General features: G+C 35.4%; 1 protein-coding gene across 1 annotated transcript in view; it reads left to right on the top strand.

Annotated features, from left to right (window-relative positions):
• ITGA4 (integrin subunit alpha 4) overlaps positions 1–14469 on the top strand; it is a 35752-nt gene extending 21283 nt beyond the window's left edge. Inside the window, exons 16-28 of the mRNA XM_032693601.1 lie at positions 2650–2799; positions 3996–4072; positions 6319–6469; positions 7179–7277; positions 7706–7785; positions 8128–8214; positions 8816–8906; positions 9597–9704; positions 9963–10082; positions 11473–11592; positions 12104–12202; positions 12407–12526; positions 13383–14469. Coding sequence (XP_032549492.1) covers positions 2650–2799; positions 3996–4072; positions 6319–6469; positions 7179–7277; positions 7706–7785; positions 8128–8214; positions 8816–8906; positions 9597–9704; positions 9963–10082; positions 11473–11592; positions 12104–12202; positions 12407–12526; positions 13383–13475 — 1395 coding nt within the window. The 3' untranslated portion in view covers positions 13476–14469. The remainder of the gene's footprint in view (positions 1–2649; positions 2800–3995; positions 4073–6318; positions 6470–7178; positions 7278–7705; positions 7786–8127; positions 8215–8815; positions 8907–9596; positions 9705–9962; positions 10083–11472; positions 11593–12103; positions 12203–12406; positions 12527–13382) is intronic.
• Positions 14470–15285: the final 816 nt, after the last annotated feature.

The following is a 15285-nucleotide window of genomic DNA, read 5'->3' as shown; positions in this document are numbered from 1 at the left end:
GAACCTATCCCTGATCCATAGGAAGTAAAATGAAGGCAATTGCTAGAAAACAGTCTATAGTTCAAGGTTTATAATGTGTTCTGTTTTGTGAATTGGTTGCAAGGAGTCGAAGGCTAGCTGGGTGTGAAGAAGAGCACTTGCTTGGGATTGTTTGGTTGGGGTTTTTTTTCCTCCAAGGGATGCAACACTCACCAAGGGGAATATTCATATAAGCTAAAGATGGAAAAGGGCAGGAAGAGCACTCGTGATAGTTTCAATAATGAATTTAGATCTGAACAATATGGAGAATGTGCACTGTGCTGAAAAAATGATCTCTCTACTCCTCTGCTTACAAATGTGAAGCCTGCACAGATACGTCTTTCTCCTGCATGAGTTTTGTAGTGAACACGGTTACAGTTCTCCGTCTGCGAAGATGTAGAGGCAACTTTGTTGTAGAAGAAATCTACTGGTAGAAGTGCTTCAGAAGAGAAGCCACTGAGGTAGAAGTGCTGCCAGAGCTCTGGGCGTTCAGCAGGAGGCTGTTGGAGACCTGCAGGGTGTCAGCTGGCCAGGGAGGCCTGTACTCACACCAGTAACAGAGATGGCACCAGCTGCTGAGCAACAGGAAGCTGGCTCTTGGTTTCAGAAGTAGAGTTCCATCCAACAGCAACCATCCTTTCAAACTGAGTATGATAGTGACTTAGAAATAAGTTATTAAGAATCTAGTCAGTAAGATCTTGACTGCAAAGTAGTCCCAAAGTCACTGTTGCCCTGGAGGGATTGAACTGTCATTGTCATGCTTGATGTATCCCTCTGAAAGATGAATGAGGGACTTGTCTTGAAAGTGGAAAAAAACCCTGAAATCAGGACAAGGATGTAATATTTTTAAGGCCATTCAATGGAGAAGGAAGAGTAAAAGTGATTAATTCTGTCAAACATCTTAGAAGCTTGTGTATTCCAACAAAATTTTGGAGGATAAATGGGAAAAACTTGGAAATCCTAAATCACAACAAACAATAAAAACCAAGGGGCAAAAAGGAACCACATTTCATTAAACTTAGAAAAAAATAGACTTATTTCCTCTAAGACCTTATCTAAGGGGGGAAAGAATTCTTTAAAGAAATACTAAGGACAGGGATTATTTAGATGTAAGGGGAAACAAGGGTAATAAAATAATAGACTAGTTTGCCTAGCCTTTTCTTTAAAATCCTCAAGGTAGCAATTCTGTGACCTTTTGAAACAAACATCTCTCAGGGTGACTGATGCAGTTGATCCTGCACAGAGCCTGGAAAATAGACTTAATTTTCTCCAGCTACAAAAAAACCTGCAGGGAAAAATCCTTCCATGTATTTTTCTTCTTTCTTCCTTTCACTTACTTTTTGTTTATGACACCATTAGAAGCCAATTCTTTACGACAAAGCTTCTGGGTAGAAAGGAAAGGTTATGTTGTCTACTGGAAAATTGCCCAGATGCATCTCAACTGGTAGTTGCACCTAAGTGAATGTTTCTCACAGGAGCAGTGGAAAATTGCCACTTACTTACAAGAGTTTTGTAAACTAAGAGAGATATGATTGACAGCCAACCTTGTACAGATTGCTGTACCAGCATCAGAGGCATTTGTGTAGGAGGAAGGAATTGATTTGGCTCATCACTTCCTATAGTCTATCATCAGTATTTTTTCCTCCGTAGAATTCAATTTTCTTCTTAGTTCTTAATTAATAGCATTATAAGCATCTCCTTCCACCCACTGAAGCTCCTAAAGTTAAGTAAGTGTGAATGTCTGTCAAGTACAGTCCTTGCAAGAGACAATACAAATTTTATGTATTTTGAGTAAAGGCTAATTAATAGCTAATTAGTATAATGGAAGTAATATAAAGCAGATGCAGAGAAGACCTTGTGGAAAATTATTATGAATTAGATAATATGCAGTTTTGCTAACACAAGCTTGCAGCTAAGAATTAAAGTAGTGCCCATGTGGAGGGACAATCAGTGTCTATCTATCCCCTACACTTAGGGAATAATTTAATCAGGTTTGCTATTGCTAGTACTTGGTGCTTCAAGCTGTTCAGTTTTCACAAGTAGGTAGTTTGAACTCTGATCTGCAACATTCCTATGCAGCCAAGGCTTCATTTACAAAACAGTCATTTATTGAGGGGTTCGATCTTTTTTAACACAGAATGAGAAATAAAGAGGCATTAAAATAAAATTCAGTCAAGCCCTGATTCAGTGGTACCGTTGGAGAACTCCTTTTGATTTCACACAGAAATACCCACAGGTTTTGTCTGGCATTATCCCACTGCTTGGCTTTCTCCGTTTTAGCCAACTCTTCCCTATTTTTCTGCTTGGGCAGTACAGCATTTCATAGGTGTGTAAGGCAGTTTTATTGACAGAAGTAGGCTCACTATTCAATAAGATTTCTCATAACAGAAGAATCTTCCATTCTGAAATGCCTGATGCTGTCATTGAACAGATTATGCTTTTCTGTGTTTCTGATTACCTCCTTCAGCAACAGAGATGTCTGGAAAAGTATATGAGCCATATGGAATTATTTTACATGTGAAAAAAAAGTGTTGCTGTTTTAGTTAGTTCTAGGCAACCTTATAACTTTAAAACATAAGCATACATGTCTTGTCTTATATGATTAACTCATTAGGTTTCCAATTTTCATAGAAAGATGTAAGGGATATCTTGACTCCTGTATATGTTGAAGCAAGTTATCGTCTGGGGCATCATATTCTACAGAAAAGAAATGCTCAAGAATTTTCACCACTTCAACCTGTTCTTCAACGGAGGAAGGAAAAAGATATTATAAAAAGCAAGGTTAGTGTATGAGTTCTCTTTTTTTTCTATGTAGTAAGTAAATATTGGTGTTTTAGTCTTCAATTAAAAATGCTTCACAGATCCATGGCATGCATTTTCCAGGAATGTATTTTCCAGACTAAAATGCCTAATTTTTTGCTTAGAAAATGGTTACAGAACTTGTATACAATCTGTATTATGATTTAAAAATAAATAAAAGGTATGTGCCGAGAAGTTGCCTGAATATATAATACTGTATACCTCAGATCACACATGTATGAAATTCACTCTTTGAAATATGCATTCTTTTACAGCTACACTGTATGAGTCACTTTCCAGTATAAAACAGTTCTTTCAAATTAATTGTGTTAAATACACAGTATCATCTTGGTATTAATCTTGAAGTCTTTTGACCATGTTGCTGAAATATTAGTTCTTTGAAGGTATTGCAAGTTTTCAGACACAGTCTGAGGGGGGAACAAATTAACTTTTCCCCCCCCAAAGAAACTTATTAAGTGTTAATAGACTTTGACTTTAGCAAAAACCAGAATGCACTGAATTTTCAACTACCAAATGGTCATAAACACATTATGACTTTTCACAAATAGTAACCTTCATGTAATTAAGATACAGTTGACCATCAGAACTTTTGAGAGATGTGAAAGCTTCTTTTATATGGCACGCTTTACCTTTTCATCTTCATTCAAAATTTTATTTTAGTAACCTCAGAATTATAGAGAATAAAGAGGGTGTTGTTGAATATAGTGACATAAACATGCTCTATAGCAGCACACTGATAACCAAGGCACAGACACATGCAACTTATGGTGTCTCTACTCTTATCAAACCATTCTGACAATATGATAAGTAAAGGTTGTGTAAAGAAAATCTTACGTTGAAGGAGAGACTGCAGAGACATCAGTTCTGGATCTTTTAAAATGCTCTGCTCTCTTTATGTACTACTTTTAAAAATTTGTCTGAACGTTCACCCACTGGTTTTACTGTGAGAGACTGAGTCTGGAAAGCCTCTCTCTCCACTGTTACTCTGGATGCACAGAATGGTAAATCATAAACTCATGGAATTGCTTTTTAGGAGTAAGAGCTATCAGACACCTCCAAATACTTAGTTACTAGATGATAGGTTTCTTTCTGTTAAATACTCTTAGTGAATAATACACTGAAGTGCCTTTTTTTTTTTTTTAATTTGGCTTTTACAGTTTATTTTTGCACGACATTGCTCCCAAGAAAATTGCTCTGCTGACTTAAGAGTTTCTGGAAAAGTTGTTTTTCCAAAGTAAGTATAATGTAGCTTTCATTGTTTTGAGAATGATTCAGTAAGATTTTATCTACATTATTCCTTAGTCTTTTATATATAAATAACATGAATTTGCAAAAGTAGACTGTGGGCTCCCTGAGAAAATACAAGGATTAGAACTGTGTTTAGTTGAAGAATATTTTTAAATCATAAATCTTCCAGGAAATGTAACAGAAATCTATATAACTGAAGAACTGTTACTACATATTTAGAAGATTTTACAGCTCAACATACATCTTCTTCCCAAAAACATAGATAACTGGGCTAAGATACACTGCACAAAGCACACTCAATATGCAGAGATCATAACTACTGTTAAATTGACAAACTATTGGTTATTTCTGCTGATCTTCTGAAGATATTGTATTTGCACTGTACAAAGTCTCAATCAGTATAAAACTGAAGATGTAATATTCTTAAATAAATGAGGAAAAAGAGCCACTTAATTATTTTAAGTTATATTTTATCATCACAACGTTTTTCTTTACTGACTATTGTATTTCAAAGTAAGAAATGTGGGGGTTTGGTGTGCAAAAAGAGAAATTGTACCTGTTGTGAATCTCAGCTAATTAGGTGTTTGTTTCTTGTGTAATTTATCACTTTTAAAGTTGATTCTACTTCAATCGAAATACTAGGTCGAACAACCTAAAATGACACTGAAAGATGATGACAATCATATAATGCTGATTAATCTCACCTGTGTGATCCTGAGCACAAGCCTTTTCATATTCATAGATTTCAGAGTAAGATAAGTATCTCTCTGCCTACTTTAACACATGGCTCGTAGCATGAGTCATAAGCCCTTTCATTTTCTTAGGCTGGATGGTTATTTTATTTGAATGCTCATAAACTTTTCAGAAAGAAAGATTGTGCAGCATTTTCGTTCATGAAATTAGCATTGCAGTTTTGTAAGTACTTCAAAACTCAAAGAAAGGAAAACGGATTACAACAAACCTACTTGACATTAGGTACTAGTAGCGGATTTGCAGTGTAAATAAATAGTCTAAATATCTTGATAAAGTGTGAAGTATCACCTTAAATTACCTTGTGCCCCTAGAATCTCGATTAAAAACTAGTTAGCTGTGAAGCATTAATTTATTTTGTCTAGACAGAATGCATTCATTATCATTGAAGAGCAGAGCAAACACTTCTGGTTTTAAAAGAATGACATCAAATAGGAGTGGCAATGTAATGCTTTACTTACTGAGTTATGAGTCTTCATGTATACACTATCATGTTTTGTTTAAATTGCTTAGATTTTGGCCTGGTCTGTAAATTTCTAGTCTGCATCATGCATTTTTTAATGAAGAATGAAATATGATTACCAGGGAAAAGCTCTAGTTCAGCTTTGTTGTAGTCCCAGATGTGCACCTGGTGCTTTTGTGTGCTTGTGTGTTAAGCTGGGAGGCATCTTTGTGACAGCATATTGTTAATGAGCTTGGCTTTAACACATATAAGAGGACCGAATGGTAGGCATATAACTAGTAAAACAATGTTAAAATTTAACCTAAACTTGACAAGCTACCGAAATGTTAACATTGTGTTTTTCTTCAATTCGCTTTTGTCTTGGAACCTATCTGCTTGTGCAGTGCTTTTGCCTTCTGTTGCTTTTCTCAGTGCCAGCTTCTTTCCCAAAGGTGTTCAGTGACTAATGCTTTGGTTTCAAGCCAGAATATCTGATAAATGTCTATTTCTAGGCAGCCTTTCTACAAGTCTTAATTAAACTTTAATGTCAAGCTGAAGTTTACTTTTGGCCCCCCATAGGATGTCTGTACTTGTAACATGATTATAGAACATCACATAGATCATGAGCTAGGCATGTTCACTTGCCCTCTTTGTGATGAGTTTCATATTAACTGAATCCTATATCTTGAGTGCAAAGAGTGAATTATGAAATAATGTCTGAAAATACTGTAGCAGTGGTACATTGCTATTCTGGTCTGTAAAGGGAAGGACTGATCTTGTAAAGGCCAGAGGCACAACTGGGCTGATAACAATTTTCTTGCTCTCGCATTAACCACTTTAAAAGGTACAGCACTGGGGTTGACCATCTTATAACTGGTGTTGTACCCTCAGTTACAGGAGAGTAAAACTTTTCTTTACATCTCCAACAGAGCTTTGCCAGAACCAGCTGAAAGTAATTAAAAGGGCAGCAAAGGAAAATTTTTGCAAACAAGCTGTATATAGAATTACTTTTCATTTATATGATGATAATTATTTTTCAGGCCTCATGATAAGAAAACATATCTTGTTGTTGGAAGTATGAAGACTTTATTGTTGAACGTTTCTCTGCTTAATGTTGGAGATGATGCATATGAAACTATCCTCCACATTCAAATCCCCAAAGGTCTTTATTTCATTCGAGTTTTAGAATTGGTAAGAAAAAAAATCCCTCAAAGAGTAATCCTTTGGTATTTTTCTTTCTCAGTTAGGCATTTTTCAAATTATGTTTATGGATTGTTGAGCTTTTTTAGATACTGACAACCCACACACACATCCCCTCCTGCCAAAAAAAGCTGACAAAACACCAGTTTTTAAGTTCTCAGACTTGTAGCTACCTAAATCAAGTGCAGTTTAATTAATTCAGTGACTTAAATAATTTCAGTAACAACTTGAATAATAAAAAAGATGTTTATAAATGTATTTCAGGATGTTATGGCTTCTTTTTGTCTGATGATCATGTTTTCACTGATCACAAAGATCTCATTGAATCTGTCCTCTTCACAAATACACAGGCTTGTAAAAGGTCACAAAACTAACTGTACTCTTTCTGCCTTTTAAAAATAACTGTTTTCTTTGTAGAATCCCCCTGATCCACCTTTCTGAGGCTGGCTTTTAACATGAGCCTTAGCTTCACTACAAGCAAGCAGCAGACAAAGTAACCAGATACAGTGATCCATATAAAATGTTATGTTAAAGTGGTTGTGAATGATATGAATGTCCTGTATATTTGCATCAGTGAAATAACAAATATGTAGTTCAGGAAAATATAAAGCACCCAATTTCAGTGTGCGCATGTAATTTTAAATGTCTGGGAAAAAACCTGGTTTTTTTTTAATGACTAATCATTTGTCCTTTATTTTAGGAAGAAAAACAGATACATTGTGATGTGTTAGATAAAGAAATTCATGCAGTAAAACTTGAGTGCAGTGTTGGTTATTTATACGTAGATCAAAAATCAAAGGTAAGCAATGTGTGAAATTCCTAGCTTTAGAAACAACCTAAATATGTTATGAGGATTTATGATGGAGGAAAAAAACCCCTTGTTTTTCAGAATCTCTTCTTCATTCTCAACTAACATCTTTTATCATGTTGCTGTCTGTATCTCTCCTGTTACTTTTAAAATTATTTGCTTAAACCGTTGCTGGAATAATTCATTAAGGGACAACAATGTATTATGTATCAACCGATTGTGCTTGGGTTCTAGACAAGTGAGCTGACTAAGGCTACAGACATACATGTTAGATCAATAGAAAGAGAGTAGAAGACACAAAAATCTAGTGTTTCTTAGTTCTGAATTTTTTTAGAGGAGGAAATTATAAATTAGTTTAATAAAATACTTTTATTTAAACTGTCTTATGATACATAAGCAAAATTTTGTTTGTTCTACAGCTGGATTATAGTTTCCTCTTGGATGCAAGCTCCTTTACCAGAGCAGAGGAGGACCTCAACATCATCATTAATGCTACCTGGTAAAGTCTAATAAAAATTGCTCAATGAAAAATACTACTAGCTTTGGAAAACAGACTAGGGAACACTGGAAAGACTTAACAAAGCACAATTGCAATACAGTACAGTGGTTGCATATCTGTAGAGCAAGAGAAATTATCCAAAAAGCCAGGTAATAGATATTTAAATAATGAGCAGCTTTCTGCCTGTATAAAATGTGGGGATTTTTGTCTGACATGCTGTTAGCAATAAAATATTTTGGGTTTTATAAGCTGCAATGTCTCTTTAGTATTAGTCTACAGAAATAATGCATAGCATATGATGATGCCTTCAATACAGATTTTTCTCTCATTGTATTTTTATAGTAAAAATGAAGATGGGAACATGTTGCTGGATAACTCGCTAACTTTAGCTATACCTCTAAAATATGAGATTGAGTTAAATACTCATGGGTAAGTCAGCTGTTGGCATACCTGCACATCCGTAGAACTGTTGTCTTGTTACTGTTCTAAATTCACAAAGTTTTTAAGCAGAAGGTGATGTAGCTGAAAAATCCTGGGAATGACATGGCACAGCTATCCTGGGGTCTGACCCATATACTTCTAAGATTTTGTTTCCACAATTCTGAGATGAGACCCCCTTGGTATCTATGGTGCTTCAAACTTGTCTCTTAACAGACTAATATTTTTTAAAAAGAGGGTTTGGGTTTTTTTATATAAAGAGATATTTAATAAGAGCATAGCAGATCCTCAGCTTCCTTGCTTAACATGGACCATATTCTGGGTTTGTTGTGGGGCATTCATGGAGCATAGTGTTGGGATTTTGGGATTTATGAATTTTTCTGATTCATCTGCCTTTTTAAGAGGGAAGAGTAAAAATGCAGAAAATTTTTACTCCAAAGGTAGAGGATTTCTCCTCTGTGTTCCTAGCTTTACTCAAATGAAAACTTGGGTATTTTCTTTGAACCAGTCTTACTGGAGGTAACATGGAACAGGAGGTTATGCTAAGGATATACAGCAATTCCATTAATTAACAACTTCTAAACCGTTGTAGGTTTGTGTCACCAGCTGTGTTTGTTTATGGAACAGAAGAGAAAGATTCACCAGTTACATGTATGAAGGAGAATATCAACTTCACTTTCCATGTAAGAATTTTCCTTTGTAAATCTTGTCATCCTTGTTTTGAAGGTTAATGCTTAGTGTATCTAGTGACAGTCTGGGCAGTCTGTAAAGGAACTTTTTAAGAGTACAAGGGCACAGTAAGTAACTTGTGCATTGGAGGTGGGAAGCTGCTGTTAATCCCCCTTAGAACACTTTTTTTTAGCCTGGAAAATCTTCCACTGAATGATCAGAACAAAAATTCTTAGCACAAGCAGGATTGAAAGTGGTAGAGCAGTTTTGACTTGCCACTTTTTCTATTAAGAAACACTTAAAAAGGAATTATCTTACAGTAAGAAAAAGGAACTAGGAGCTTCTTATAAGAGGATCTGTAGGTATCAAATTTGTCTCCAGTGGATTAAAAGCAGGAGTTTAGACATAAATCTCCCCTAGTTCCTTTTCCATATTCTCCTGGAACAGGCTGTATGACCTCAGGGTAGCCATCACAGCTTAGCACTACTTACTCATTGGCTTCGGAGGAGTGAAGGGTTCAGTAAGCCTTCAGAAATAATGAAACTAGATGTTAGAACTCCCAGCAGAATCCACTTTCATGACAGCATAACAGCACAGGTGCTACCCTATTCTGTGAAGTTCTTTTTGTATTTATATATATATATATTTGTTACTTGAGTAGCTACCATTGAAGCTTTAACTGTATAACACTTTTTCCCCACAAGGTTATCAGTGCAGGACCAAGCATGTCTCCAAACACTAACTTAGAGATAATGATACCAAATGCTTTTCCACCCAGGGACTTCAAATTATTCAACACCTTGAATATCAAGGTAAGCACAGGTTCAACGTATATTATTAGCTATATGAATTCTATGAAAAAGAGAAGCAGAGCATAGCCAACTAGATATGAGTTTGATTTGCTAGCTGTGGTGAAGCAGAGTGAACAGGAACAGGATTATCTTCAGCCCCAAATGTTTCAGAATTCTGAAAATAAAATTTATATTTCTTTTGAACCTTTCAGAAATCTGTATTCTGATTATGATCTGATATTTAAATTCTAAAAGTAATGATGTTATATTTATTTCCAGACAACAGTTGGACAGTGCTACTATAATAAATATTCCAGAAACTGTACTGCAGCAGAAAAAAATGAAAATATATTAAAGGATGTCATCACTTTCTTTTCAAAGCCTACTAAGAGACAATTGGTAAGGTCTGTCTTTTAGCATCAGTGGGTAATAAATGACTGTATGAATAAGCCTTAAGACAACAGTACATCTTATATAATGAGGTCAACAGAGCAGTCTTCCAAGGATTTGTGGTGAGACCTGTGGTAAGTTCAGTGTAGTCATAAGTGACTTTAGTGAAAGAGGTGAGAACTGAAATGAGAAAGTTGATTAATGACACGTTGCTGAAGTCAGTGGATGACAGTCACCTAAAAAGAACTGCCAAAGGGATGTGTAACTGAAGGAGCAGGCAAACAGAGTAGCAGAGGACATTCAATAACAAATAGAAAATGATGCATGAGGCAAAATCAGGCTTTATCTTAATTACATGAAGTATGCAGATCAAATACTGTCTTTTCCACACCAAAAAAGGAGTTAGGTAAGAAAACGCCAAAAGTAGTACTCATGGTTGAAGTTCTTCCTTGAGGGTGTTATGGATGCTAAAAATAAGTGAATTCCAAGAAAGACACTGCAAGTTAATGGGACTGAAAGTCCATAAGAATTACGAAATATATGGAAATCATGTTTGGCTGGGAAGTTCTTATTAAAAATGTTTGGGAGGTTGTGAAGAATGTCATATGTGCCTGGCCTGTTCCAGCTCATCCCTCTGTACCTGCTCAGGGACACTGCTGGAGATCAGATGCTTGACTGTGCTGTCCAAATCAGAATTGTTATTTTAGTGTTGCCCTGCTAAGGATTTGTTCTCACAGAAATCTGCATCCTGCAACTTGTGTTTGATAAAGTACAGTGTTTTTTAATCTTTCATCTTAAAAAAAAAAAAGCTGAACATTTTTTAAATGCTAGTTTGGGACTTTTAAGTGAGCACGTTACAAGGTATACCAGTTCAGGGATTCAGAGACAGCCTGCACTAGAATATCAAATCAGTAGTTCGGCATTGTACTGCTGGATAAAGAATATAATGATGTACAAGCTTGTGGTTTTGTCTTCTCCAAAGCTGAGTGAAGTGGTGCCAGTTGTCAGTGTACAAGTGTAAGAGTCAACTAATTTTACTGTTTGTACTGGATAGCATAGAGTTACTGTCATTTTTCATTATTGAAAAAAGCTAATTTGAAATAACAGTGCAAAAAAACTCCCAACCAAACATATAAACAAATTATGAAAATCGTTCTTTTTCAGTCTACAAAAACTTGAATTTTTTAGAAAAATATGTCTTTTTTAACAATTGGGTTGGTCCCTTATTACTGTACCTTTACACCTATGGACTGACAGTGATGGATGACAACCTGGAGTTACACCCTCAGTTTTCAAGAACAAACATAGATCTTTTTATTTTACTCAGTTCCTGAGTGTCTTTAATACTAAGATTATAAAGTTGATGACTTTAGTTTTAATCTTTCCCTCCCTTCTACAGTACTGCATGAAAAATGACAGCCTTTGCTTACAAGTACATTGCAATCTTGGCAACATGGAAAGTGGAAAAGAAGCGACTGTTCAGTTGCATCTGGAGGCTACTCCTTCACTTTTAGAAATGGTAACACATAAATTTTTCATAGTTGATGGGAATATTTCAGGGCATATTTGCAGTATTCTCATTATACAAATTCTAGTTATTAATCTATTTTTGCAAACAGTATGATTAAATATAAAGCTTTGGGGTTTTAACCTATTTTATGTTTTCAATGCTAAGGCTCAAGGTGATGTATGAAAAATGAAAACCACTGAAAAATATGTATTTTAGTTTATCACTTTATTTATGGTATGTATTGCTTTACCTATTCTGGCTGGGTTATGTGGGATTGGGATTTAATTTCAATTCATAATTGTACTTTTCTAAGAAAAGCAGCGAGGATGTGGACTCAAGTAAAATCCAACCTGGCTTCATTCCAGCTTCTGGTCTAATTTCTTTTGTGATCAGAAAAAGGCACCATTGTGTGTTTTTATGAGATTCTCTTTCTGTGAGCAGCTGTGTTACTGTTTCTGATGGGCAGGAATCAACATGTTGAAGGTATTTTTTAAAAGACAGAATTATTTTTTTTAATCAGGATGATGCATCAGCACTGAAGTTTGAAGTAAGAGCAACAGCCTGGCCAGAAAAAAATGCAAAAGTTATTGAACTACATAAGGACAAGCAAGTTGCATATGTAAGGATTCTCTTAATGAATTTGGGATAAACTTGTTAAAGTAGAAAAACCAACAGCAATTAAAATTGTGGAATTCTTTGCATATCCATACACAGGCAATGAATATACTATTAATTACTTGAGAATGTAACTATTTTTCCTAGTTTGTTTTAGTATCGTTTAGGGGCAAAAAAATTAGCACTAAACTTATTTTCTGTTTTTCAGGTCTATTTGGAAGGAATGCACCACCTAAAGCCAAAATACCATGTTACTGTGCTAATTATTGCCATAGGCTTAATAATTGGTGTTACCTTGTTTTTGCTTCTTTCATTTATATTATGGAAGGTAGGTTTTCAGTATTTCTTAGTTGTTCTCAAGTCAGGAATTCACACTGTTGGAGGATTTTTGGATCTGTTAATGCAGGTTAAAGGATAAATAACATTTTATTATGATCTGTCCTTTCTAAAGAAAGATAAATTCCTCCTGTAACCTGTGTTTTTTCAAAAGTACTTCTCCATTTTATCTTCTGCATATTCTACATTTTCTGTTATTCAACACCACAAATCCTTTTACAGTGTCTTATATGACATCTCATGTTTGCAAATTATTTGCATAATTTAATGGATCATTTTTGTGGGATGGTGCTCCACATTTACTGTCACTTGACATGTGATGACTAATAATCTACAACATAGTTTCATACCAGAATAAAATGTTCAAGATTTCAAACTGCAATATAAATACTAAAAAAATTCTGTGCATAAGTAAAAGAGAAAACTATGAGAGATGCAGCTTCTCTGACAAGCCATTAAGAGATTGTTCACTTCTTTACTTATGTGGAGATTTTCTTCATCCATCATTTTTTCGTGGAAGTGTAGAAATTAAATATAACAGGAAAGTTTCATTACTGTTTCACATTTTTAAATATATTGGATTCGGTGGACTGTTACAATTCACAAGCCCCTATGTCCTTACTTCTTGCAGAAGAGCATTAGCCTCCCAAAAAGTAAAAAAAGAAAAAGCAAACCTACTTTTTTGATTGATGAGTAACACTTGATTACTTTGTATGACAGAGCAATGGCAAATACCATAATACATAAATGCCATACATATGTATTTTTATTTTCATTCATCTTTTATGATGATTTAGATTTGATAACCAAGAGTTGCTGACAACAGATTCCAAAATTATGTATTTCAGATTGGCTTTTTCAAAAGGCAGTACAAACCAGTCCCTCAAGACACGAACAGAAGAGGCAGCTGGAGTTTTACAACTGGGAACAAAGATGACTAAGATGGCAAATAAACATTTGATTTTAAAATGAAGAAATTAAGATTCAGGTTAATTCACAGAAGAAACATCAGCAACAAGAAAACTAGGCCTTGAGTGCACTCGCTCTTACAAACACACTTTATTTCCTTGAACTGTATGGAGGACTACACCTTACAGTACTGTTGTTCTAATATGAAAGTGGAAAAACAGTTGGTTCTGAAGTCTCATAGTAGTATTTGAAATGCTATATATATATACATGTGGTTTCAAGCAGACAGAAGAACACTAAAGAGAAGAAAAATTACTTATTGGAAAGAAGAATTTTGAGAAAGTAATAATTTTTGGCCAATCCTGGAAAGTCAGATTTCAAACACATTAGCATGAGTTATTCTAGTAATTTTGAAGTTTCAATAATATTTGGATTAGACATTCAAGAAGAAATCCTCTCTCATCTTGCTTTGGCAGTTTAACAAGGGTAAATTAGCTTAAACCAATAGAAGGACTGTAAGTAGAGCACATGGATGTAGAAAAGGGCTGTCAGAAGCTCTCTCAGACTTCTGAAGGTAACCTCATAAGCTTTGGCTTCACAGGCACAGCCACATCATTGAAGAGACTTAGACACCCAGGCAAGCCAGAACCAGGAAGGTCAAGGGTGGATTCAGAGCAGGGAATTATGTGGGGTAGCCTGGATATGCAGCTGTAGAGAGTAAAGTATTGTAAATCATAATTTGTTGCCATCTTTAACATGGTACTTGCAAACATGACAGAACTATTTGTTTCATCCTTTCTTCAGATAGTGCTGCCATGATGTTCAGGACTTTTCCAATTAATTATTTCTATGTGGGTTTTTTTTAAAGCAAGTATTTATTTTTATTTATTTAAAGATTTTTCTATAGTACTTATCCTAGTAGTATTTAGTGCTGGCATTCTTCCAGAACCTGAAAAAAAAAGACAGGCTTCACCTGACAAAACAGAGACATGCATACCCAAGAGACACCAACTGCCAACCTCAATGGGCCAAATTTTATCTTTAGATGTGCCAACCTTAACCTGAAAGTACTTAATAAGGAAGTCAATTGGAGAGCTAGCTTGGGTTCTTGTGAAGCTGTCAGATAAATACTCTCCAAACAGGCACCCTCAGCAGCCATGCAGTGGGAAGGCAAATGTCTGAACAGAAACATGGATCAAACCACTGCTCTGCTACTGCAGGAAGTTTCTTCAGCTAGCTAAGTTCACACTGCCACCTAGCTTTGGTGAAATAGTACAATCCAGGGAAGAAAACGTTACTTTGCTCCCCAGTACAACTGGAGAACGTACAACTCCTTCCATCAGTTATTCCAGCAGCAACGTGCAGCGTGGCCTTTCTGGCCCGGCCTTTGATGTCTTTCTGAACTGTAAGGAGAACTGTCTGTCATCTGTACATACACTTTGAAGCTGCACCATCATATAGGAATTAGCCTGACAATCAAAAGCTACAGAGTGCCTTCAGCAAGCGCTTCTGCTAATGGAGTGCTTGGTGCCATAAAAGCCACGTTGTCCACAGATTCTAAAGGTAGTGGGGACCATTTTCTAATTTCCTTTCACTGCATTTGATGCCAAAGATATGGATCACTCCAAAGTATGTTTTCCTCTAAAACCTTCTACAGTGCAAGGACAAATGAATATGCATATATTTTTTTTAAAAGTCAAAATAAAGTATGTCAAGAATGAAATATATTCTTGCAAGTCTGAAAATGTATATGAAATGCTTATCTTCCATATGGCTTTAGTGAATTTTTGCACTTTAACCAAAGAACCTTTGAAAAGAAATTAGTTTGACGTTACTGTGAAA

Source organism: Chiroxiphia lanceolata, chromosome 7 (genome assembly GCF_009829145.1).
Source record: "Chiroxiphia lanceolata isolate bChiLan1 chromosome 7, bChiLan1.pri, whole genome shotgun sequence".
NCBI lineage: Eukaryota > Metazoa > Chordata > Aves > Passeriformes > Pipridae > Chiroxiphia > Chiroxiphia lanceolata.
The sequence above is the reverse complement of the archived record's forward strand: the minus strand, read 5'-3'. Positions and strand labels throughout refer to the sequence as shown.